The sequence below is a fragment of the Micromesistius poutassou genome (genome assembly GCF_964030765.1).
Source record: "Micromesistius poutassou genome assembly, chromosome: 3".
Taxonomy (NCBI): domain Eukaryota; kingdom Metazoa; phylum Chordata; class Actinopteri; order Gadiformes; family Gadidae; genus Micromesistius; species Micromesistius poutassou.
In genome coordinates, this window is record NC_140273.1 from 18,195,247 (window position 1) to 18,221,955 (window position 26,709).

Here is a 26,709-nt window from a genome sequence, read left to right on the forward strand (position 1 = left end):
GGAGACAGCAGCTAGCCACTGACTGAGCAGTGTGGGTGGTGATACTGTAGGCCCGGGTCATACGCTCTCGAGACTGGTGACATCTGTAATCTCCGAGGATTTTGTAACGTACCACCTTAGTATTGTAGCCTTTTAGACGCCGTCTCGGAGGAGGATATCGTCGATGTAGAGAGCGAGCGAGCGAGCGCGCAAGGCCGTAGATCGCAGCCGTTCTTTCATCTGCAGCTCAGCATACATGTGAATTATAACAGGATTCACACGGCTGAGGGTCAACGTCAGAGAAGATGCGGAAAGACGTGAGGATATTGTTGGTGGGAGAATGTAAGTACATATTTTACAGCATTTAATGCTATCTGTGCTAATGCGACTACAGCCATGTTTCAATTGCATCAGAGCTCAATCGTATAATCAGTGTCCTGATTCAGGACACTGATTATACAAGGACTCCTGAACCTTGATTAACAGAGTACTGTGTAGTACTGTAGCAGGTATTGTATTTGATACCCCCCTCTTCTCACCTGGTATATCAGAAGCCGATCAGAATTGACTTTATTGCCAAGTAAGTTTAACACGTATAAGGAATTTGTCTAGGTCTTTGTTGCATACCAATAATAATAATAATAATAATAATAATAATAATAATAATAAACATAATAAAGAAACCAAAATAAAAATAGAAAGAAAGTTACTTTAGTATTGTTACCCTAGTAGGTTCACTATTCACTGTCACTTTCCTATTGACTTAACAACGTAACATCTTCATCGCAGCCAGATGTTTATGGCTAAGCAGAGGATTATAGATGCTGCATGTTGTACAGATCTAAGAGAATTCTTTGTCAGTCTACGCCTCTCTTACACACTCACACATTCTCTCTTTTTCTGTGTCTTCCGCTTTTTCAGCCAAGGTGGGGAAGACCTCTCTCATCATGTCCCTGGTCAGCGAGGAGTTCCCGGAAGTGGTAGGATGAAGATTTGTAATTCTGTAGTCAAAGCTACTGACAATAAATGACCGTCCGGTAACATATCAGTGGTGATAGGTCTTCCTGAGAGATACACTTGTATTTTCTGACGTGCTCTTGTTGACTACGGAGGAGGTTTGATATTGATGTCTCCCTCCTAGGTTCCCTACCGAGCGGAAGAGATCACCATACCTGCGGATGTGACCCCCGAGAGGGTTCCTACCCACATAGTAGACTACTCAGGTACTGTTGGACGAAGTCTGTCACAGGGTTCTTCTGAGTAAAGGCTAAGTTATAGCTCCACATTGACGCAACGCAAGGGGGTTTACGGACCCATTACGTCCTTGCGGACCCTCCCTGCGTCCACCGCAAGGGCCTGACGTGCGCCTCCCAAAAATTGTAACCTTGCGTCGAGGCGACGCAGCAGCAAGGGCTGTGATTGGTCCCCTAACGTAAACCCAGACGCAGAACCAAAACAGGTTCACGTCTGCGTCGAAGAGACTGCGTGGTCATTGCGTTGCGTCAACTTGGATCCATAACTAAGCCTTGAGATACAACAGAGGAAGTTCTGGATGTGGAAGAGCTGGTGGAGTTGTGTGGTGTTGATTGGGTTTGTGGTCCCTCTACAGAGGCAGAACAGACAGACGAGCAGCTGTTCCAGGAGATCTCTAAGGTGGGTTTGTTGAGGGCAGAGTGATGTGCCACTGGGGGCTGATTGGGTTAAATCATCCACATGCATTCTCTCATTGTGCTTCACTCCTCAACAGGCCAATGTCATATGCATCGTCTACGCTGTGAACAACAAGAAATCCATTGAGAAGGTCAGCTAGTCTTTCCTTCTTTTATTTATTGGATTATACTGCTATTATTGATGGGATGATAATCAAATCACATTTGTTTTTATTTGTGCAGGTGACCAGTCACTGGATTCCACTCATAACTGATAATACAGACAAGGACAACAGGTGTGTTTTTTTAAACATTGTACTTTTTTCCTAGTGTAGTTTATTTTTTGTTTGTCCCTTCTGAATTTCCGTAGTTCATGTGGTATTAGTCCTGACCAAAGTAATTGTTGAAGTGCCAGTGAGCCCACTGTTTCAGATGGTTAGGGTGAGTGTTAGGTTAGCGGTAACATGTGATTTAGAGTGTTAGAGTTTTAGGAAAGATGTTATCCCAATGGACACACACCAACTTTATGATACTTTTTTTGTTCCGTAGTTGTGTAACTGTTATGAGCGTTATAATAAGCAATGTTATCTATGAAATCCGACACACACCGTAGCGTTATACTGTAGGTGTCCGGGAAGCCTAACCCTCTCTTCACCAGAGCTTCACCATCCACAAACACTGGGCACTAGTTGGCACTAGTAACCTCAGAAAAGGCACTTGGATGTCACGAAAAGAACGCCACCTGTGTTCGTAGCAGAGTGGAACGTTCAAATATTGTGTTTTGGGGAGAATGGCAAAAACATTTTTTGACTTTTTTTTTTGTTTGGTTCTACTGGAACAAACATACTTGTCTTTGGGTCAATTGACTGTAGAACATTGACATCTAAGTATTTGTCATTTCAAACTACATCATTTTATTATATATACAGTATATATATATATATATATATATATATATAATAAGAAGAAAATTGTGTGTGTGTGTGTGTGTGTGTGTGTGTGTGTGTGTGTGTGTGTGTGTGTGTGTGTGTGTGTGTGTGTGTGTGTGTGTGTGTGTGTGTGTGTGTGTGTGTGTGTGTGTGTGTGTGTGTGCACAGGGTTCCTCTGATCCTGGTGGGCAATAAGTCGGACCTTGTGGAGCACAGTAGCATGGAGACCATCCTGCCCATCATGAACCAGTACAGCGACATCGAGACCTGCGTGGAGGTAACTGTCTCCCTGTACACCCTGGAGGTTCTGCTTTAGGCTCCAACACTAAACCCACGACCTGGGAGGATCTTTTTATGTTGCTTTTATGGTTATGTACTGCTGCAAGGCTCTTCCAGGACTGACTTCTCCCTGTAGCACGAGGGGATTTTCCAGGGTAGTTCATTGGAGGTCGAAAGCTTTTAAGAAAAGCATGAGAAGACAATGTTGAGGACATTAGCGGCTCTCGCTGCTCTTAATGTATGGATATTTGTAAAACCAGCGATATCACTAATCAATGCCACTGTTTTTTTCATAACTATTGATCATGGAGACTGGAGTACAGTGGTTGCTTGGCAGCTCAATGTTCTCAATGTTCTGGCAAAAACAGGAGTGCTTTAGGACAAAGCGTTGGTCGCAGTGTGTGTTCTCAAGGCGGCCGCATGCATCTGCATACGCTCTCCTCTCATTGAGAAAAGAGACGGCTGCTCAGAATGAAACACTCTGTAGTGACGGGCCCAAAGACATTTGAGGCCAAAGTCTCTAGCCATGGGGATTTCTAATATGATCGGTAAAATGACTGGTTCCTGTCCGGGCGGTAGCTGGATGAGCCTAGCCTCTCCTCCTCCTGGTTCTGAGCTGTGATCTGACAGACTGTGATCTGCCTAATTAGACCCGGCAGACTCAGGCGCCTCAGCGCTAATACCCTGTCTGGCTTTGACACGTGCACGCACACACACAAGCTAACGGGCACACCGTGCTGCCTTTTCTGCTGCTTGTTGTAATGCTCCCATCAATTTCACATTTTGCACTTATAAGTCATATATAAATAAGTCTAATAAGTCAAGAAAGCAGGGCCATGTTTTTTCTTGTTTCTCTACGTACAGGAACTGTCCATATTAAATCTCACTAAAGTGGGTTTGTTGGTGGTACGAAAGCAGGATGTCAGTTTAGCATCATGATACAATACATATACTGTATATTTTAATAATTTATCTGCACAACTCTTTTGCCAACTTCATCTCCAGTGTTCAGCGAAGAACCTGAAGAACATTTCGGAGCTGTTCTACTACGCGCAGAAGGCCGTCCTCCACCCCACCGGACCCCTCTACTGCCCAGAGAAAAAAGATGTAGGAATGAAAAGAGATAAAAAAACAACAAATGTTATTCATTCAATTCATCAACATGATGATGCATGATGATTGTCTGGCTGCTTTCTAGATGAAGCCCCTGTGTGTTAAAGCCCTGACGCGCATCTTCAAAGTGTCGGACCTGGACAACGACGGTATCCTCAACGACAACCAGCTCAACTTCTTCCAGGTGAGACAAGCGGACGGCGCTCAAGAGGAGAGGCGTCTCAGGTTCCCTTTGCAGAGAACGTAGCGCACTGCGTCATGGTGTCATTGAGAGTGGATTTAACATTCGCTGTGTGTGTGTGTGTGTGTGTGTGTGTTTGTTTCTCCTTGGTCGGCAGAGGACGTGTTTCAACGCTCCGCTGGCCCCTCAGGCCCTGGAGGACGTGAAGAACGTGGTGAGGAAGAACGTCAGCGATGGCGTGCGGGACAACGGCCTCACGCTGAACGGTACGGGCTGATCCGCTGCCGGGCCCCCTCATACGCCCCCTTTAAAAGAGACTCTGCCATTCAGGGCCTGGTGTCGGTTGCCTGAGTTAGGGTTAGGGTTAGGGTTGGCGTGAATTCTCACTGAGCCGACCAACGTTGTGTAGATGATACTTGGAATGATACAAAAATGTGCTGTAGGAATCATCCATGTGACCCTAGTGAGCGGCAAGAAACAACACAGAGACTCCCCTAGTGAAAGGTTGGGGTTCTTAATACATTCGTGTTTTGGAGACATTCGGTTTTGAGGTTGTTTCCCTGTTCGATAACTAAAAGTAGTCTTTCTCTCTTTCGAAGGAAGTTGGTATCCAAAATGAAACTGTTGAGATACAACTGGATACGTCACGTTCTCTAAAGCAACCTATATTCACGTCCCACTGTGCAAGTACACATTGGCTTGTAGCGGCGACTGCTATTGAGATGAATGATCAATACATATAACAGGTCGGTCTGTGAATGTAGTTATGGATGCAGTTGAGAATCATCAATTGTGTGCGTTTGTCTGTGCCTAGCTTACTCGGCACAGTGTTAAATGAGGGACTGGGACTAAATCTCTGCTTTATCACATTGTTGTCACCAGCTGTTTATTTTGATGTCCGATAGAGGCTTAAGCTTCTGGGAGCTTCTCGTTATTGTAAGTGCCATGGCAGTACTAAAAAAATATCACAACTTTGCGGTGGGTGATAACGTGCCTCCTTCCTCGAGCTCTCAGATTCTCACTTTGTTTTTTTCAGTTTTTCTCAGTGTTGGAACCTGCTGAAACAGTGGGTTCATCATTTGCTCTCTCAATACCATTCACATTCTGGAATCTACATCTTAACCCAATTCATTTTAATAAATAATTAATTACATACACTTGGATTTATTCAAAAATCAAAAATAACATATTGCTGGCTGTATACAAGACTGTATACAAGACTGTAAATTGCATGGAATAATGGAATTATACTGACCTTGTATTTAAAATAATTATTATTACAGGTGGCTGAACACAATTCCAGTCCCTTATGGAACTGTATCACTTAGCCACACCAGGGGTGGCCAAGTTTTTGTATTTTGTATTTTTTCGGATGCAAAAAACATGATACAACATGATATCGCCATTGCATGTCGGCCACCTTGCTCTCTAAATATCGGCATCAGCCATTGAAGTACACCTATCGGTCGACCACTCTGCAATTGAACAAACTTTGAAAAAGATTCCTGAAATATGGGCTCCAACATGAGGCTGTGCATATGGGCAGAGTCCCACCCTCACCACTACCACACTATTCGGCCCCTTTGGTCCTTAACAGATGTTTAATACACGGTGCCAGCGCTGAGCTAATCTCCGTGTTAATGTTTGTGTGCCTAACGATGTGTTAACGGTGTGTGTGCGCATGTCGTCCAGGCTTCCTGTTCCTCCACACCCTGTTCATCCAGCGAGGGCGCCACGAGACCACGTGGACCGTGCTGCGTCGCTTCGGCTACGACGACGACCTTGAGCTGCACCAGGACTACCTCTTCCCCCAGTCAGTCTCTCTCTCGTTCTCTAAACGCCTGGTTTGACCTCCTCCTCCTCCCTCCTCTCCCCTCAGTCTAAACAACCTGTGTGACTCCCTCCTACCTCTCCCGCCTGCATTTTGTCTCTCTCTCTGTCTCTCCGTATCTAGACGTATTTACACTGCTAAATATGCCCGTCTTATGCATGCCTTTTTCTCGGCATGGTCCGCGCGTTTACACTGCCCGAGGTAAATTGCCTCATGCCTTTCATTTTGATGTGAATGCGATTAGATGTTCCAGGGGGGGGGGAGCTTGGGTAGAGGTGTTGCTGCGGTGTCTGTACAACAGAGACAACGCAGCAATATCAACATGAGGAGTTCTAACTGGAGAGACGGTGAAATCCGCAAGCTGCTGACCATCATTGGAGAGAAGGTGATGCAGTCGCATAATGCATTAAACAAACACGTTGAAAGATGGTGCGATCTACGAGAAAGACACAGACAAACTGTCCTTACAAGGCTTTTGTCGGGATGGAAAAGAAGTGGTCAGCAAAATAAAGGATATGCTGGCGTTTTTGCACTTATAAATAGTTAATCGTGTTTGTAGCCTACACCCAGACATGAACTCATTCTTGCATGCGGGTGTCTTCATTCATAAAAAAATAATAACATTTGGGAGTAGCCCCGTGCGTAGCCCCGCCTTCTCCAGTGAAAGCCTGCGCCGCGACCACCAGGGGGATTTTACCCCCTTGGTTTCACACAGGCAACTTGAGATAAGTCTGTGAAATTGCCAGGCGTGCCAAGCCACAAACCGGCTTGGCAGTGTCTTCTGTCTCTCTCTCTGTCTCTAGCAGTCTATTTTACACATTCCTACCCTTGTATGGTTTAATAATGCAAACAGTATACCGGTATATCAAAAGGGGCACTCTGTCCCTGTGTAAGCTTCAGGTCTGACAGAAGAACTGTGTTCGTGTTTCCTGCATGAAAAGCGTCTGGCTGCCGTATTCCCATCCCTGGAAATCCCCACACTTCCCCACTTGTCCTTCCTTATTATTGACCGGCGTCCTCAACACGGTGGAAAACCAAATCAAAAGAAATGTGCTATTTGTAAATGTTCAACATGAATCTCAAAGGAGTTCCGAACATTTCTTAAGTTAAAGCGCAGTACGTCGTGCGCTCCTATCTCCCCGTGTCCAGGCTGAAGGTCCCCCCGGACGCCACCACGGAGCTCAACCACGACGCCTACCTCTTCCTGCAGGGCGTCTTCGACAAGCACGACAAGGTACGTCAGGGTGAGCCGGAGGACAGCGTGGGAGGGAAGGGCCCGCTGGGCGCTCCGCCGCTCGCCGCTCCGCCGCTCGCCGCTCCGCCGCTCGCCGCTCCGCCGCTCGCCGCTCGCTACCAAAATAAGCTTGAGGCGATTTACAAGGTGTGAGCGGAGCGGTCGCCAGGGGAACTTGGTGCCGTACAGGGTTGCCAAGGGAACCTGGACAGGACACGCATGTGATGTCATCGACCCGTGTCGTTCATGTTCTTGTGCGGATACTAGGTCATTCCCAGGAGAGCTTTGCTTTTATACTTTTTAAACACGGCTTGGCTGCTTCCTTGGTGATTTATCAATAAATATGCATGTCCATGATTTGTTGATATTAAGATTTGTAGAGATGGGTGTTTTTACACGGTAGTATTTCAGGTCAATGGACTAAAGTAAGGGGGAAACTGTATACCCTGAACAATACGGTGCACAATAGACCACTTGATTCCAGTCATAGACAGTAAAGGTTAATTTGACGGTGTTGGTAAAAGCCAATCCAACCTCCCACTCGGCTATACCAGCGTAGGCTTTGCAACTCCCATTAGAGCTGTGTTTGTTACGGTCTGTTTTGAAATATCAACGTACTACAACTCTGTGCCGTCCCCAATGCCTCCCAGGACCGGGACTGTGCTCTGTCTCCTGAGGAGCTCAAGGACCTGTTCGACGTGTTCCCCTACATGCCGTGGGGGGCCGACGTGAGCAACACGGTGTGCACCAACGACCAGGGCTGGATCACCTACCAGGGGTACCTCTCTCAGTGGACGTAAGGACCCCCCCCCCAGCCCCCCCGCACATCTCGTCATTGGAGATAAATGAGCTATGAATGGAGGATTTGGTGTTGGGCCAGGGCGATGGGTTAGGTTTGAGGGCAAACTTGAACCACATTTGTTTTTGACGCTCTATGTACTGTTTTTAAAGATGTTTCTACCCTTACTTTATTTTGTTTTGCCATTATTATAATATATATATATATTTTTTTTTACATTGAATTATTTGAGATTTTCTCCCAATGAATTATGAGTATAGCATGGAGATGTTAGGTTGGCAGGTATACCTACATTTCACCACATGCTGTTAAATGTTCTGTGTACTCTGCAAATATGATTTTACCCAGTCTTTCTGTGTCTTTTGAGTTTTACCAATGGAAGATGTGTGGAGGAAGAGCCATGTGGTTTCCAATCTTTGGTTCATCCTCCCACCTTTCCACTCTCTCCCGTGCTGCGGGCAGGTTGACCACCTACCTGGACGTCCAGCGGTGCCTGGAGTACCTGGGTTACCTTGGTTACTCCATCGTAGCCGAGCAGGAGTCCCAGGCAGCAGGGATAACAGGTGAATTCATCCATCATCTTATACACGCTTCTCAGAACCCGTATGTGTAATGGCTTCCTTATTGATGGTGATTAATGAAGGGAATTTTGGAGACTATTGTATTTTTGAGCTTATTATTGATTGTTTGATTAGATTGTTTTACTATATCGCTTATCACAAAATGTTATCCTTGAAGTGTGGTGGTTAACTTTGTACACATTGTAGTTTCTTCTAACGTGTGTGTGTGTGTGTGTGTGTGTGTGTGTGTGTGTGTGTGTGTGTGTGTGTGTGTGTGTGTGTGTGTGTGTGTGTGTGTGTGTGTGTGTGTGTGTGTGTGTTGCAGTGACCCGGGACAAGAAGATCGACCTGCAGAAGAGGCAGACCCAGCGCAGCGTGTTCCGCTGTAACGTCTTCGGGGACGTCTGCAGCGGCAAGAGCGGCTTCCTCCAGGCCTTCCTGGGCCGTAACCTCATGGTGGGTCCGGATCAATGGCAGCGTCTATGACACCTTTATTTTCTCAAGCACAACCTGTTGTGCTCCTGTTTATTGGCTGGATGGATTGACAAAGGGGGTTTCTCCTGTCACAAACATTTGATCAACACATAGAATCCACAAGCTGTTTTTTTTTCTCTCATTGTGATGATGACAGTAATTGGTTACCAAAAGACTGAGACAAACTATCATTTCATTTAGTCGCTGCAACGTTCATTTAGTTTATTTCCAATATGGAATATATCGTCGATTGTTTCACTTTCTTATGACAAATGTTCTTATGGTAAGTTGCTTTGGATAAAAGCGTGTGCTAAATGCCCTGAATGTAAATGTAAATGTTCTGAAGCGTTAATGTTGTGTTTTCATGATCTCAGTGCGATGCTAACTCTATTGTGCTGCTCTCTCAGAGCCAGAAGAACATTCGGGAGGAGCACCGGTCCTTCTACGCTATCAGTACCACCTATGTGTACGGCCAGGAGAAATACCTACTCGTGAGTATTAGATCAACCAACCTAGATATTGTGCCTTTCCCAGGTATGTTTCTGAATATTATGTTTCTGTATTTCCTCTTCCTGTCCTCGGCCCACCCTTGCTGTGCCCATTTCCCACAATGCACAGCTGCACGAGGTCTTCCCAGACAACGACTACCTGTCCGATGCCGACCTAGCATGTGACATCGTCTGTCTGCTCTATGATGTCAGCAACCCCTACTCCTTTGAGTACTGTGCTAAAGTCTTCAAGGTAATCACACGCGCCTTCACTCTTCACTGATGCTTTAAGTCTTAAATCTGATCAGTAGGGATGGAACAGTTCACGTTGACTTTGTCATGTACCGTCCATCTGTGTACTTTCATTTTTTAAGATGACCTCACTTTAAATAAATTGTAAAATATTTTTATCACATAGGTGGTCCTTCTTAATTTTATTCCACCAGCACCTTGAAATTTCTTTCATCACGAACCAACTATTTACGCCCCTCTTTGCTCAATGTACAAACCACCTTTTTAGTTTCATGATAATTTGCAGTAGCTCCATGCATTCAAAGCACTGTGTCTTCTTTGGAACTTAAGCGGGTCGTGTTTCCAATGAGAGCTCCAACACCGGCGCAACCATACAGCCACGCTCCAGCCACGTTCAGGCACCGCTCAAAACCTTGGCGTGCATCGCAGTGCCATTACATCTCATTATATGAAACACAGAACCGTCTGACTCGGACCAAGAGTGCATCCGAAAGCCACTGACTACCTCCACACAGCACTTGATTTTGCTGTTATCCTTTTTGCAGCATTATTCCAATATAACATGTTTTAAACAAATTAGACCATTGCCATCATATTCCACAAGTTACTTTTTTTCCTCCACAATCACTGCATTTTATACCAGACCTCGCCAAACATACAAACAACTGCATGGAGTATGCACGATAGTTCTGTAGATGATCTATCCATCATACATCCAGGTGCCCCACTTGTGACGTCACCAAGTCACAAGCTTTTCAAACGGCTGTGATGTGCCATTCCCTCTCATACCTGGGGGTGAAACAGGGGGCCCTTTAACTCACGACTGGCCAACACTCTGATCTCCTTCCGCTCAGCAATACTTCATGGACAGCAAGACGCCCTGCATGATGATTGCCGCCAAGTCCGACCTCCCGGAGGTCAAGCAGCAGTACGGCTGCACGCCGCTGGAGTTCTGCCGCAAGCACAAGATGCCCCCGCCCCAGTCCTTCACCTGCAACACGGCGGCGGCGGTGCCCAGCCGCGACATCTACACCAAGCTCACCACCGTGGCCATGTACCCGTACGTACCGGCCCGCTACACTCTCTGCACAGCAAGGCTGGGTTTAGGGTGAGACGTTTTAGATGGAAACATCACAACAACAAAAGGTATTTGATGGGACTACCTGTGAAGCAGAACAGCGTCCGTACCTCATTAGGTACTATTAGTTATAGTCCATACATCTAGAGATCTAGGAGGCAAGTAGTAAATCAACATGAAATATGGAACAGTCAACGAATACAAACATGGGCTGGCGGCCCTTTTGCACTTACACCAGTTTTTTTCTGTTAGATTTCATAATTGTCCCTTTTTAGTTTTTTTTTCGGCATTACTATGTCATTGACATATGAGTGTCTGGTATCAGTTCCGTGAACATGGATTCAGTTCATGTAGTGCATTAGTCGTTTAGTTCAGCAGGTGCTGCTCTGCTTGAATCCCATGGCGCTGTCAGACATGGTCTAGTGAAGGCTGCCAGAGCTCTGATCTGTCTGCCCTGTTGAGCCCTCCCACAGCTCCTCCCTGATCTTCTTACAGCGACGCAGTCAGCCCTACATAAGCCCATGCACACTCATGTGTGCATTCAAATCTGAAGTTGAAACCATGTTCGGCCATAATCCCCTAGTCTAGTCAGCTAAACACGCACGTGCGCACGCACGTTCGGGTGAATTATTTAGCGAACTCAATTTAACTTTGACAGAAAACATTACACTTGAATATATATGATATAAACACTATTTTTGAAATATATATATTATATATATATATATATATATAATTTTATTGTAAAAGTGTCAAAAAAGAATAGAATCCGACATGCCCCCTGCAATACCATTGCGCACCACCAGTGGTACCCGTATCACAGGTTGATAAACACTGGTCTAGTGTTTAGGGTGACTCCCAGTCGGTTCTGAGTTTGAACCCTATTGTCCAGTCTATACACAGGTGTCCTTGAGCAAGATGATTAACCTCTATCTGCACATGAATGACGTGTATCTTAAAAAAAAAAGCTTAGTACAAATAGTACATAGTGCTTTGAGTGAATCAATGAACTCTTATTGTGAAAGTAACTTTGTGGAAGTGCTGATTGACACAGGTGCTGACCTGTGTTCTTAACCATTACTTTCTTACTTCTTCTTCTTCACCCTCTTTGGTGTTGTGGTTTTGGTGTCTCCTATAACCACACTATGTGTGTGTGTTTGTTTCTTCCCCCTTTTGCGTTCTGTGGTGTGCTCACAAACCGGTCCCCTCCCCAGTCACGCCCGGCTGCGCTGCATGTGCACTTGCAACAGGTGCACCTTCTGCCTGTGCCAGAACCTCCTCAACTCTGAGCTGCTGCAGACGGTCCGGACCAAGCTCTACGCCGCGGTGCTCAGCAGGTCCTCTCTCTCTCTCTCTCTCTCTCTCTCTCGCGCTCACTCTCCCTCTCTAGCTGCGTTACCTGTCTTTCTGGTGCTCTCTCACCCATCACTCGCCCTGCATACTCATCGGTCATTTTAACTTGCCATCATCGTTTGTTTGCGGTCCTTCTTCTTTTTTATGCATCTTACTTTTTTCACTTGAATAGATGAACGAGTTTGCTAATTGGTTCTTCCCACTTGTTGTTGATGTTTTTATCTTTTGTGCAACAGGTTACCGTCAATGATATTTTTGTTGCCATACATGTTTTTCACAATTTATTTAAAATTGTTCTTTGCTCTCCGTCTTTGTTTATGTCATTGTGCCTTGACAGCATCATCTTCATTGTCATCCCCATCGTGTGTCCCTCATCTTCTTGTCATGTAGAACTCTCCAGATGTTTTGTTTCATGCAGTGCCTTTCTCTCTGTATATTTACTTTCCCCACCCCAATCTTTTCACATCCCTTTTCATCCTATTGATTTTTGTGCTGCTCTAATCACTTGCCTCCTTCATCTCCATGTCATGTTCCTATAACCGGCCTACTCTATCTCTGCATCGGTTCCTCAATGTTTGTCATCTGTGTGCCTCTTGTTTCACTGTTCTCCTCGCTCCATCCTGCAGGCACGTGAGCCAGGCGGACCTGAAGAGCTCCACCTTCTGGCTGCGTGCGAGTGTTGGCGCAGCCATGTTTGCCGTGCTGGGTATTGCCATGTACAGAGTCCTGCTGAAACCACGGTGACTCCACGCCACTCACTGGCCAGCGGTGAACTTAAAAGGAGGACAAGAATTGATTGCAGAATTTGACTATGACTTTCGGGCAAAATCCACAAAGTGTTATGTTTTAATATGATCCTGCCCCTTTGTGTGTTCAATTTTCCTGCTTCTTTAGGGAGGAAGATGATTTAAAATGGTTTAATTTTGCATCATGCTGGCTGGCTAATGTGGCTTTCCCGGTCAGCAAAGTATTATGTTTTGCTCAAGGTATAGATGATCTATTTATATTTCTATGGAAAACGTGAGGATATCTTGTTGAAGAGCTGAAGTGGGTTGGCAAATAATGACAGGTTTATGTTTTGAAACTGTATGCCGTAGCATTAGCAACTTCCGTAGAATAGTGTTTTCTAGAGAGAGAATATGTAAATAATGATATAGAATACGTTATAGAATATGTGCTAGAAAATAATCTTGGATGAAAGGGAGAACGGCAGGCTGTGTGAGACTCCAACTGTATATGAAACGCATCCTGACTGTGAAGCTTGAAGTCACCTAGGTTACCGAGTCCTAAGGTTGCACTGGTCTCTGGGAACTGGCTGTCCTCTAGGGCGTCATTTATCAAACGCTGCGCTCATCTGCCCACAAATGGTACGCCACAGCAAAATGTGTGTTCTACAGCAAATATTCAGATTTACAAAGTTCTGACTTTATATATTCAGATGTTCTACTCCACAAGCACAGATAATAATGCATTTTAAATAAGACCAGCTTTGACTATTCTGTTAGCTGTTGGCATAATGTTAGGAAAAGATGTGTGTGTGTGTGTGTGTGGGGGGGGGGGGGGGGGGTTGGAGCGGAGGCAGTATTTGATATAGGCCATTTCATGTAGAAAGTTGTAAAAGTATATTTAATAAAGAAGCCAATGGAGCCGGAATGGTGGTCCAATCAGATAAGGATTTGTAGTCCTCTTTGCACATAGAATGGATAGTTATTTTGTTTACATATGCATCGTGTATAACTGAGCCTCCCGTTTTATACTTAGATTTCCTCTTACTCCTCTCCTCGTTGAATTGTATTATATGAAATATGAATATGAAAGATGCTATTGTGTATATAATATAATGGCATCACCTTAGATAGGCTGCTGCTTCCATCCTTGTGTGTGTGTGTGTGTGTGTGTGTGTGTGTGTGTGTGTGTGTGTGTGTGTGTCCTAAACTACTTCCAGTATTGTGTCTTTGCTAGTCATCGGTAACCATGTAGACAATGATCTCTTAAAAATATCCTGTTGGCTTCTTTACGGCAGTTCTTCAGTGTCAACGTTTTGCATAAAGTATTCACCATGCATCCCGATATTCTACTGTGTTGTCATTTTAAGGGTCAGTTTGGCTTATTCACTCATTCCTGCTTTTAGATAATAATTCTCTAACTAATAATTCTCACTAATTATTTTTGATCATTTCATATTTTTTATATTTACATATAGACCAAGTAGAATGGTTAATAGTAACATTATATGTATCTTCTTTGTATTTTAACTAAAATTTAACTGTATAGGCCTTTATCAGAGTGGTCTAATAGTAAAGACAAAAACAACTCATTAAGTAATTATCTGAACTAGGCATTGAAGCCCTATATCAGTAAATGCTGTGCAAGGGTTGACCACGGTTGAACCTGTCAGTAAGCCCGAATCCACAAGAGGGCGCCACACACACAATTATGAAAGATGTTCTGAGAAGCGGGAAAATAGCGATGGGGCGAGAAGGCTCATCAGTTACCGTCGCAATTACATATTATTTCTTTAATGTATTTAATACATTCATTTTGTTTATTTTCTAAAATTTTTCATACATGGATTAAACGTGCCAAAACTTGAGTAATAGTTCTTTCTAATGATACAATTCAGCTTCAATAAGATGTGACAGGTGTTGTGTCACATTAACGTTTATTCAGACAGGGTGGCCATATCAGCCAGTATGTGTCGTTGTATAGGCTAATGCAAAACAATGCAGAAATTATGTTGCTGTTTGGGAAAATCCATTAATTCAACATATAACACAGGCGGGTGTTGGTGTGGGTGTAAAAGATCATTTCAGCATAGCCTACCAATAATAAACCCTATGAAAAGCAGGCTCCTAAAAATAGCTCTCTTCGCAATCACGTGTTTCTGAATATGTAACGAGTTAACACTTGTTTTCGTGTTTCTCTTTTTTTACATTAATTTACCCATGGGCAAACTTCTCTCACTCTCACTCTCATAGGCCTACTACTAGTTGTCTTACTTCCTGTATACAATCAGTTTCTTTCCCTCGCTCTTCCTTCCTCTTTTCCCAACCTCTTCCTCAGTCAATTATCTCATGCACATACCATTTTGGTTTGGCAGCTTTCATTCACATTCAACATTGGTGGCACCACACATGGAACAAATGTAAAGTAAGGCGTAATAATTTAAATCTTCTTTAGTCTGTCTAAAGTGTGCACTGTAGCCTACTGACAAGCTTCATGCGTATGGCATTATTGTATACTTTACTGCAGCATAGTGTTGTGACCGCTTTTCAGTGATATGTTCTATATTTGTTCTCTCTCTCTCTCTCTCTCACACACACACACACACACACACACACACACACACGCACACACACACACACACACACACACACACACACACACACACACACACACACACACACACACACACACACACACACACACACACACTGTGTTCATCAACCTCACAGGGCCTAGGTGACACAACAACCTATGCAAATTCGACTTGACTTGTGAAAGCAGAGACTTGTGAAAATCTCCTTTTCTGCTCAATTAACTGCTTCTAATGGAACTGCTCACACCTCCACAGTGACGTCACCCTTCTCCACATACTGATTTTATTTTGCTCATGGCTGAGGAGTTAGGGTGAGGGTTAAAAGATAGTTGTAGGCAGGGTATAGTGGACAGAAGGCTACCATTCATTCAGCTGCATATGAGAACATTTTGTGCCTTTGTTAATAAACTCCATAATCTACTTCAACTCCTTAGTGTGGTAACTTGTGTGCTGCGATTCAGCCAAAAACCACACCGATTTACAGTAAAACATATGTTGCGGAAATTCCGAAGTGGCAAACAATCAGCGTTGGAAACACCTCGAGCCAAAGCGCCTGAGTAGGAGTCAGAGGGACCCCTAAGGTTCAATATATTCCTCCACCATATTGTTTCCATGGCAATGCATGGTGCAAAGCTGAGGAGGGAGTGTGAACCAGGAGACTGATGAGAAGCCACAGAAAGACGCGTTTCTCTCCTGCCACTGCGTCGTCGATGGCGACGCCCTGTGTACCTGCAGCCGGGCGTCTAGCCCTCCGCCATTAGCTGTGTTTGATGTACCGTGAGGACTTTAATGAGTGGGTGGGTCCGCGGGAGGAGGGCACGACCATTATGGTGCTGATTGTCTCAGAATCGCCCAGAAGGGGATGGCTTTTACAGCCTCTCACTCTGGAAAGGAAAATTCCAATGTTCCAACGAAACAGCCTGGAATGTCCAGGTCACGGAGGGAGATATGACTTTTATAAGTGGGACCTTCACAAGGGAATTCCACTCATTGCAATGGAAATAGATAGTGATATGAATACCCTTTTATTGGAGATAGAAACAACAGGGCACATGCCGAGACTATGAAAACAACCAGAGATTGCGACCCCACACAATTGTTTTTAATGACAATGTTTTTATTGCCAGAGAAGGCACCGTTAAACAGCCTCACCTGTTCCCTCGATTATGAGATTAAAATACACCGTGCTGTGTTGGAACTGAAATCACATTTCAATTCAGCAGCAAGTTGTTGCTATTGAGAATTTCTTGGATAATGTCTATAGTGTGTTATAATATACTTCACATGATTGACCATTTTTAATGAAAGTCACTTAGGAATGAGTGTTCTCAGTGTGTGTGTGTGTGTGTGTGTGTGTGTGAGAGGAGGATTGTTAGGTGATTGGAAGGTGATTTTTCTGTCTTAAGTTTTCCTCAACATTTCATTCGTCTTCCCCTTCATTTGTCACCTTATTCTGTCTTTCTCTCGCTTTCCCACATTAATCAATCATTCTCTCTCTCCTTCTTTCTACTCCTCTGTCCTCCATATGGCTTGCATTTGAATTGTTGGGTTGCCTATACCACAGTTATAGGCCTTTGACTGTAGGTCTACGATGTAGAAAGCCTACCACAGTAAGGTACCATTCCTACAGATTACTAGCCTACAATGACTACCATGTGGCCCTATGCCATACATCCATGATCAACGTCTGTGTATCTTTAGAAGCACTAAGATAAGTTGTCTAGGCAACTCACCCAACTCTTTATCAAACCTCATCTGATGCACTGGAGCAGATATGATGGTTAATGAACAAACTATCGTAGGGTATTTCTTGCCTGTTCAATATTTTAAAACTATATAGTATATTCAGATCAATCGAGGATTAGAAAAAACTATAATTTATCATTTTTAATATATATTATTTATTTATATATATATTTCATTTCCACCCTCTTATTTCATGGTCATTAATATTGGAAAATGAACGAATAAAATACCATATCAAACAGGACAGCATTCCAAGTATGAAATGGTCGGTCTCTGATGTGTATAAACACTGGAGGCCTAGTGCTCCGATTAAATGAGACGTAGGCCTAATACATGTAATGAGTGAGGACTCTTGTCATGCTGGTAGGAGACATGGGGTACACTGTGTGTGTGTCTCTCTCGTTCGGCTGTGCCTCGCTCCCTCGGCGGGTAACAACCTGCGCCAGCAGCAGGCACCACGCAGCGGTGGAACGGTGCCCGTGTGTAGGACTCCCTGGAGCAGCACCAGCTCGGTGGAGTCAGCCAGAGTCTTCCCACAGCAGCTCGGAGTCAGCCCGGTGTGTCTTCCCCAGAGGCTTCCCTCACACGGCGAGGCAGTGATACACCGGGCATCCGGCCCGGGCTGCGCCGCCGGCAGACAGACGACCTGGGAAGAAAAAAACCACAACAATCGCCAGGTAGCATGACGCACCAAAAATTGGCACTTGCTGGAGTTTTTCCGCGGGGCTCGCTCCAGACAGTGAGCGCGAGCAGCAGCACAGCCAATAGCCTTGTTGCAACTATACTCGCGTGCTATTTTGGACAATAATCGGACCGGGAGGTTATTTCATCCGTCGTCTGGTCTAGTGCCTATCTGCGCTCTGTGTGCATAGTTGTCAGTGGCGTGGCGTCGTTAGTTGACGGTGACGTAAAGGGGTTCACTCTCGCCGTGATGTCATTATTTCTCTGGGGGAGGCTATAAAAGCTCGGCCGATTCGCCTGTCGCCGCTCTACGCATGTGAGACTCTTCTTTTGAAACGTGGGTTCCGCACGCACCGCACGGCACGGCACGAGATATCGGCTGTGTGTGTTCCGATAGAAGCCAGGCAGGACCGGTCCATTTCCAAGCACCGGCGACCTCCATTGGCCTCGTCCGTGGGGAGGAACACAGCGAGACGCGGTGCCGTGACTGATCACAACACGAGCGGACTTCATTTCCAAGGTGTACAACGTGACGGCTGCGCAGAGTCCGCAACTTGGGACGTAACTTTTCGCCTCGCCTCGCCTGGGGATATTTTGTGGAGGAACTGCAAGCAGAGTGGACCGCGCATGTCTAGATGCTGTCACTCAGGGTAGTCTACTTTGACATGGATTCATCTCATTGAGAATTGAAAAGAAGTAAGGGTCCTTTTTTAGTTAGTATGAAGCCAGTCTTTGGGGGGCTCCCACGGATACTTCTGAGACGCGTAGAAGAGGCCTGCACGTACGTGATTTGTCGTAAGGAAGTGTCGGTGTCAATAATGGGACAACGCGTGTTGATGATATAGGATCTTATAGTCGTTGGAAAGAACAGCCCGAGGATGAGTGGCGGATGCCGGAGCTGCCGCCGCCGGTCAACTGCTCCCCGGCGGTCGCAGCCAACGCTGAGGGAGACGAGATCGAGGTGTTGGAGAGCGCCGACGTCCTCCCCGTCGCGCCAGAGGACGTAAGTCTCGGACTAGCCTTTTCTCACCTGCACATTTTAGACGTATTTCTCCGTCCACTCTACTATAACAATCATGTGATCTCGCTATACAGTAAAACATTAACTTCTATGCACGTCTTGAGAATGACAATACATTTATTGCATCTTATGCTTGCTTAAACTTTTACCATTAGATGTGCATTGGTGGGGATGTTAGTCTATGTGACCAACACGGTCAAATAGACCATCCTACCAGCCTAGTTTGCTGGACCCCCAGAATGACGCCCCTCTGGATGCAGGTGTTGCCTCTAGACTTTCTGTGACACCTGTTACTGTTACTACGTTTACCTTGTCGGCCGTTCTGACGCGCACATCTTCACTGTCGGTTTCTCTTCTCCCCCCCCCCCTCTCCTTTATATTCCTCTCAGCAATGGAAGTCTCTGTTTGACAAGGTAGGCACCTCGTGTTACCGCCTGTTTCTCTGTCAGCATGTATTTGCTTGCATGCATGCGCATCGCCATCGGGAACTGTCTGGTTTACTCTATAGTCGGTGTTTCACTGTTGTTTGTGGTGTTGGTGCATGGTCGCGCATGTTGAGTGACATTTCTGATCTCGTGTGTGTGTGTGTGTGTGTGTGTGTGTGTGTGTGTGTGTGTGTGTGTGTGTGTGTGTGTGTGTGTGTGTGTGTGTGTGTGGGGGGGGGGGGTGTGTGTGTGTGTGTGTGTGTGTGTGTGTGTGCGCGCGCGCGTGTGCGTGTATGTGTGCCCGTGTTAGCTTGTGTGCATGTGTGCGTGCCAGTTGCGAAATGTACATTCAGATTAATGGAAAATAAAAACCTTTGATTGTCATTATGTGTCAATTCTGTGAGAAGTTGATTTAGGCAAGATGTTCTCATGATTTATGTAAACAAAATACATTAAGTCCACCTACACAAGTGATTCTGTGGGCACCTTTTGCTGAAGGCTTTTGCTGAAACACATGCTGTTTCTAGTCAACAATACTTACTGTTCCTTTTCTTAAGTTAAGGGGTAACCCAGCTACGGCTTTGACAAACCAATAGACACACACTCACTCAAACACACACACACACACACACACACACACACACACACACACACACACACACACACACACACACACACACACACACATATATACACACACACACACACACACACACACACGTGCAAACCAATCCGCCCAACTATGAGCAAGAGTGCAGTCCTTAGGGTGGTCCGAACAGCGGGAGGTTGTGGGTGCGAAACCCACACACCCACACACACACACACACACACACATACACGCTGCACTAATGCAATTAGAGCGATACCTTATCCTGGATACATGTGTGTATCAGGGATAGCACTGTTTCCCCCTCACACACGCACACACACGCATGCCAGAGACCACAGGGGATGAGGACGTGCACCAAGGGCGATCAGGCAAACAGCAGGCTGGGCTAACAGACGGCAAACGAAACCCCCTTTTACCACACACACACACACACACACACACACACACACACACACACACACACACACACACACACACACACAAAGATACACAGTATGCCTTAGCACCTGCCTGCTTTGGGGCCCCAAACACACTGCTAAAAGGAACCTCTCTCTCTCTCTCTCTCTCTCTCTCTCTCTCTCTCTCTCTCTCGCTCTCGCTCTCGCTCTCGCTCTCGCTCTCTCTCTCTCTCTGAGTCATAGGCTCGTGTCAGGGTCACTCTTTGAGGCGGGACTGAGGTCCCACGGGATTATGGGAAATCCAATCCGGTTTGGAGTGTGTGTGTGTGTGTGTGTGTGTGTGTGTGTGTGTGTGTGCGCTGAGCAGAATGTGATGGGGGGGGGGGGGGGGGGGGTGCTGGCTGTTTTGTGGTCCAGCATTAAGTGGCTCTCCTCAATCAGCTGTCTCTATTTCGCCGCGCCACTTTACGTTTCCTTGAGTGGTGTTCAAACGCAGGGAGGAGAACGGGGGGGGGGGGGGGGGGCGGTAGAGGAGGGGGTGGGGTCTCCCAAATGGTGGGGTCGCTGTCCGGTCTCCCATCTTCAAATATCCTTTCACTCTTTCTCTTGTTCTTTTGCTCTCCCTTTCGCCGTCCATCCTGCTGACAATGACCCGGTGCATTTGTCACGGCTGCTGACCTCTAGGGACACCACAGCCCTGTCTGAGGGGTGGGGGGTAGGCAGTGTGTATGTGTGCGTGTTGGGGGGAGGTTCAGACCAGTCTAGGGACCCATGCCTCTGCCCCCAGGGACACGGAGATCGATACTGATCGGTGACAGATTGCTCTTGGCCCAGGCTGCTGTTTGTTTGAACCGGCGGTGTGTTTGTAGAGGGATTAGAAGCACTTGCACAATAGGAAGTTAAACATTACTCTTTAACAGACAAAGGGGAAATGGGATACTGGTTTGCTTCTCTCCTTGGACGGATCCAGTCCAGCAGCATATCTTACTTCTGCGGACTTCTGCCGTGGCTTGTTTATATGAACCGTTGATGTGCTCCATGATGATAATGACTTTGTTGTGTCCGGGCGTAACCTTTTGTGTTGTGGGGGAACATCGACTTTTGCGTTCACTGCACCTTATTCCAGTTTACTGCGCCTTTCTACAGTTGTGTGATTACATGTGATATATCCTCCCTGTTTAATCTATGATGACATGCAGCCCTTATTGTGTTCAGAGCAGGTTATCCTCGTCCCTACAGGGATGTGAACTCAGCAGGGTACACCTCTACCGCCCACCACTCTCAGTCCAGGCAGTTGTAATCGTATCGTCTCACCATACACACCATTTAATGATCATCTCTCCCAAACCCTCCAACAATAGTATACATTTTCTTCTCAAATGTGACATATATAGAGAATGTTTGGATTTGTCCGTTTGCGTTTGTGTATTGTTTGTGTATACTGCGTGCCTGTGTGTGTGTGCGTGCACTCAGTTATGTGTGTGTGCGTGCACCTGAAGAAACCTTGTAATTCAACTGCTACATTTCACTCATTTCTTTTCAAAGTCTCTTCTTTCGCTCCGGCGCCCCTCGTCTCTGGGGGGGATTTTGTTGCGGGGTAAGTGCTTGTCTCCTGCGCACACGGGGCGTGAGCCAGAGCACACACAGGAAGTGAGCCCTAACGCACCTCCAGCTGCTGTGAGTCCTGCTGCTGGTGCCTGGGAGGTGACCTGGGAGACCGAGGTGACTCACAGCAGAGGATGAATCAAGAGAGGCTGGGGGCCGAGCTGCCGTATCTATCATTATCGCTCTCTGCTCAGGCTTAGCTCTCTCTATTACCCCTTTTACTCTGTCTCTGTCTCTGCCTCTGTCTCTGTCTCTGTCTCTGCCTCTGTCTCTGTCTCTGTCTCTGCCTCTGTCTCTGTCTCTGTCTCTGCCTCTGCCTCTGCCTCTGCCTCTGTCTCTGTCTCTGCCTCTGTCTCTGTCTCTGCCTCTGCCTCTGCCTCTGTCTCTGCCTCTGTCTCTGTCTCTGCCTCTGTCTCTGTCTCTGTCTCGTGCTCCCTCCCTCTATTTCTCTCTTACCCGTACACATCTTGTATCTGTCTTTCTGACCATGTAAAAATGACTACTGCATGCACAGACACACACATTTCTCTAGCTTGCTTTAGTTCTACACATGACATCTTCTGCACCTAATTTTCAAATTGATTGCTGTTTAATACAGCAGGCATTTTGTTCAAAGACACGCATTGGTTGTACATAGTCACCCAGACACACTGACTGTTCCAGCCCATGCTAATATTCTCCTCTCCTACATGTTGAGTTTGAGAGGATTTAGGCAGGAACCACACTGCATGTTCAGGATTTGGGATGATAAATCGCATTAAGCACATTTCACAAATACCAAACAAGTTAGTTTTGTATGTTTTTTTTGAAGCCAGCCTTGATAGATTTAACGGTGAAGCTTTGCACTAATGGCGTTGTAAATCCCTTCTGTCGTATCATTTTTATCAGTTTTATAAAGAGGGCACGTTTTGTTTGTTCGGTTTCTGTTGCACCTGCCGGGCGCTGAATGTCACTGTCTTGTTTCTAGTCCTCACTTGTTCACATCTGGGTGTGATCGTAACCACTCCCATCTTCTACTTTGAGAAAATGGAAGAAGCCGCCTTGACCCCTTCTCCCCTGACGACCTCCATTCAGAGGTCATAACCTCTGAGTTATTTCTGTTGTGTTCCCTCCATTAGCAGAGTGAACATATTAGATCGCTTGTGTGTCTGACTGTGTGACTGTTGGTGTCCATACTGTCCTCGTCGTGTTGACATAGTGCAAAGTGTCAAATCCACTCATGTTCCTAGTGGCCTGTTTCAGATGTGCCAGCCACGTGCCCACAGGGGGCTTAGCGATTAAGCACTTTCACATGGGACCAAACACACTCGCGCACACACGCACATACACTCACAAACACACACACACACACACACACACAAACCTAAAATTTATTATATTTGTGATTTGTGAATTACGTGGTTACAAAGTTCAGCTTGATTGCAGGCTTCTTAGATAAACCAAATTGGACTGATGGTGGTCAATGTCTAAGATGCATATATTGTTAGGACACAAGTAGACCACTTTAATGCTGTAATGGCTCTCATGATACCATTGCAGGAGGCAGGGTGGTGAATAACAGTCCAGCGGTGAATGCTTCGTTAACATCGTCCTACTCCTAATCACTACAGATAAGCCTGTGATGAAACAGCCCAGCTAGAGTGGAGCTAATTGGGCTAACCGGGAACTTCCTTGTGAGGACAAAGTTACCTGTCTCGTCGGGGAGGGGGGGGGGGGGGGGGGAGGAGGCATCTCAACCAGCCTGCCTACTAATTATCCTGCCGATGGCAGGATGGGGGACGTTTATTCAAGTTGTCTTTGTCTCCGCATGCATGCGTCACATGCCGGTCACGGTCAGCGTTTCAGCACATGCTCTCTCTCTCTCACTCACTCACTCTCTCTCTCTCTCTCTCTCTCTCTCTCACTCACTCACTCACTCACTCACTCACTCACTCACTCACTCACTCACTCACTCTCTCTCTCTCTCTCTCTCTCTCTCTCTCTCTCTCTCTCTCTCTCTCTCTCTCTCTCTCTCTCTCTCTCTCTCTCTCTCTCTCTCTCTCTCTCTCTCTCTCTCTCTCTCTCTCTCTCTCTCTCGGCGGCCCCAGTGAGGGAGCCCCCTGTCTGTGTCTGGCGGTGTGTTCAGCCACGCCGTGTCCCTGTCTGACCCCGTCACCTGCAGCCCTGGTCACACAAAGGGGGCCTGATGTGGTGTGCCATGACATCATCAGCGGGCTGGGGGGCGTAGATATAGGAAGAAAGGAAGCAGGTTGGGAAGGAAGATTTGGATGAAGCAAGGAAAGGAAAATGGGATGGAGCAAGGAAAGAGCAAGTCAAGGAAGCAAGGAAGGAAGGGTGTAGGAGGAAGGAATGAAGTAAGGAGGTTGGGAATGAAGGAAGGAACATTCTGTACCTCCTACCCACTTCCAATCTATTTGCTGTTGACACATCCAGAGGCTGGATGTGTTGGGATTACATCATTTGCTTTATATTAAAACAGAATGAAAATGACAAATAAATCGAATAAACCATACTGTAAAGGCAATTTCTGTCTCTGACAGGTTCAAATCAGTGCCAGGTGTCACTTGCAATGGTTTTTATGGCAAGTGATAACCCTCAAATGCAAGGTAGTGTGTGCTGCCACTGTCTGTCTGTGGATCTCATGTTGGGATTGCTCCCAAAAATCACAGATTACACCCGCTGGTCTATTTTTGTTATTTTGTTTCCTGTTGAAATGACATCATTTGTCACAAGATAATAATCAAAATGATATCCAGGCTCCACACAGCGACTGTGTTCACTGAGTGTTTTAATCAGCCCTTATCACCCCCCACACACTCCTCTGCCTACCAACCCCCCCTCCCTTCGTAAATAGATTTCCTTAATGAAAGGCAGAGTTCCAGTCAGCGGTCTGTGAAAACAGTTTTTAATGTGGAGGTAAAAATAGCCCTCCTGCCTGTCGATGTGTCAGAGCACACAAAAGGGATAAGAAAGGGGGATTTGATTTGTCAGTTTACCCGTAATTGGCTCATGCTCGCAGACACACAACAGCAGTGACTTGAAATCAAACAATCTCTTTGGGTGGTTGAACGGCTCACTCACTCTCACTCCGCTAGCATGCTGCTGCGTGTGCCTTTGGTTGGACAGTGTGTGGTAGCATACTGTGTGTGGTAGGTGGTCTATTCTATTGTGTCTTCTTGTACATATGTCCATCTTTCTTTCACCACTGGAAAGGGAAAGTCTGCTGTAAGAGCCGAGGTGTGTGTGTGTGTGTGTGTGTGTGTGTGTGTGTGTGTGTGTGTGTGTGCGTTGGTGTGCTCTCCCATCCTCATAACCTGTCTTAGTCTCACTCTTTGTCTCATTCACTCTCTGCTACGTATCCATCCATCCATGTTGGATTTCATGAAAGACATGCAGAGTCACCACCAACAACACTAACATTCCTTAAAAAGGATTAACTATCAATAAAAGAGATTATATTATAATAAAATATTATTAATCTCTTATTGAAAATTCTCCAGCAGAAAATAATTAGGTAAATAACATCCTGGCCCTTCAGATGTGCTTCATAGACCATAACATACCATAGACATATGTTATTACCAATCTGCATGTGGATGTTTTTCTGTATATTTGTGTGTGTGTGTGTGTGTGTCTGCATGCTTGTATGCTTGCGTGTGTGTATATGTGTGCGTGTATGTGTTTGTACATGTGTATGCACATTGTGTTCACTTATGCGTGGTTCCCTGACGCAGGGCTGCCCATTAAGGAATGTTCCTCATGATGCGTGCAACACTGCCAGCTCTTTCATTCTTCTTCTGCTCGCTGCCACTGAAAGAACAATTTGCTCTTTATAGAGACAGATGGCACGCTGACAACTAGCTGCAAATGCAAAGCTGACAACCACCAACACAGATGTTCCCTGGCCCAGTCTGGCCCCTGCACTGGCAGGCTAGCGCACACAATATATCCTCCACACTGGAGGCTCTGGAGTGCCGCTGGCCTCCAGTTCCCTCCCTCCAGACCGCTCACTCACCAGACAGTAGACTAGCACTTCTTCATGCATGGGTCACTGTGTCAGTGCCATCTCTGCCATCTCTGCTCCAGAGTTCTACATTTGTACGTCTGTGGGATGACAAACAAAGAGAATATCTCAGATAGTAATGCTCGGATTTGCCCAAGATTGCCCAGTCATTGGTCAGGGAACAACCGATTAACTTTTCAAACCAATTGGCAGAAGATATTCAAGATGATACACAATAGTAAGGAAGATAGTAACGCAGCGTGCTCGCACATTATGGTCCTAGCATGTTGGAATTAACAAGTACATTGCAAAGTGTGTACTCAGATGTTCGTCATGGGGTTAGGTTCTAAACTCAATCAGGTTTCCAAAAGGGGTCTTTGTGTTGTTCTGGTGTTCTACTGAGTTCTACTGAGCACATTTTATTGTATGTTTTATGTTCTTAACAGTTTAAGTTTGTTTCCTTTATTACAAAAAAAAAAGCAAAAAAGCAAATGAAGCGATGCATGTTGACCGATGGATGTTGGAAGTAGTTGTAAAACAAGCACTCAATCAATTCAGTAGTTGTTCTAATGTTTGTACATCTGGTAGATAAATTAATTTCACCTCCACTCATTCTGGATTTATAAAAAAGACTAAGAATACATTATTTGTCACAGCCGCACTGAAAATGGCTACCATTTTTACCTGACTCAAAAGAGATTT

The 26,709-nt window shown here is 45.7% G+C and overlaps 2 protein-coding genes across 3 annotated transcripts in view; both read left to right on the forward strand.

Moving 5' to 3' along the window:
• rhot1b (ras homolog family member T1) lies at positions 1–13,142 on the forward strand. Of its 2 annotated transcripts, XM_084465007.1 has the most exons (20): positions 1–321; positions 901–959; positions 1,121–1,202; positions 1,589–1,632; positions 1,727–1,780; positions 1,872–1,924; positions 2,726–2,834; positions 3,842–3,943; positions 4,035–4,133; positions 4,288–4,396; positions 5,823–5,943; positions 7,111–7,195; positions 7,846–7,991; positions 8,457–8,557; positions 8,880–9,010; positions 9,436–9,519; positions 9,647–9,769; positions 10,623–10,828; positions 12,061–12,183; positions 12,826–13,142. In XM_084465007.1, exons 1-20 carry the CDS (start codon positions 285–287, stop codon positions 12,941–12,943), a joined length of 1,986 nt encoding a protein of 661 aa, XP_084321133.1. In that variant the 5' UTR covers positions 1–284; the 3' UTR covers positions 12,944–13,142. The 2 variants fall into 2 exon arrangements, with proteins under 2 accessions (XP_084321133.1, XP_084321134.1); XM_084465008.1 differs by lacking the exon at positions 12,061–12,183.
• Positions 13,143–18,143: 5,001 nt separating this feature from the next.
• Positions 18,144–26,709, forward strand: part of rhbdl3 (rhomboid, veinlet-like 3) — a 45,238-nt gene continuing 36,672 nt past the window's right edge. Inside the window, exons 1-2 of the mRNA XM_084466234.1 lie at positions 18,144–18,948; positions 19,356–19,379. Coding sequence (XP_084322360.1) covers positions 18,835–18,948; positions 19,356–19,379 — 138 coding nt within the window. The 5' untranslated portion in view covers positions 18,144–18,834. The remainder of the gene's footprint in view (positions 18,949–19,355; positions 19,380–26,709) is intronic.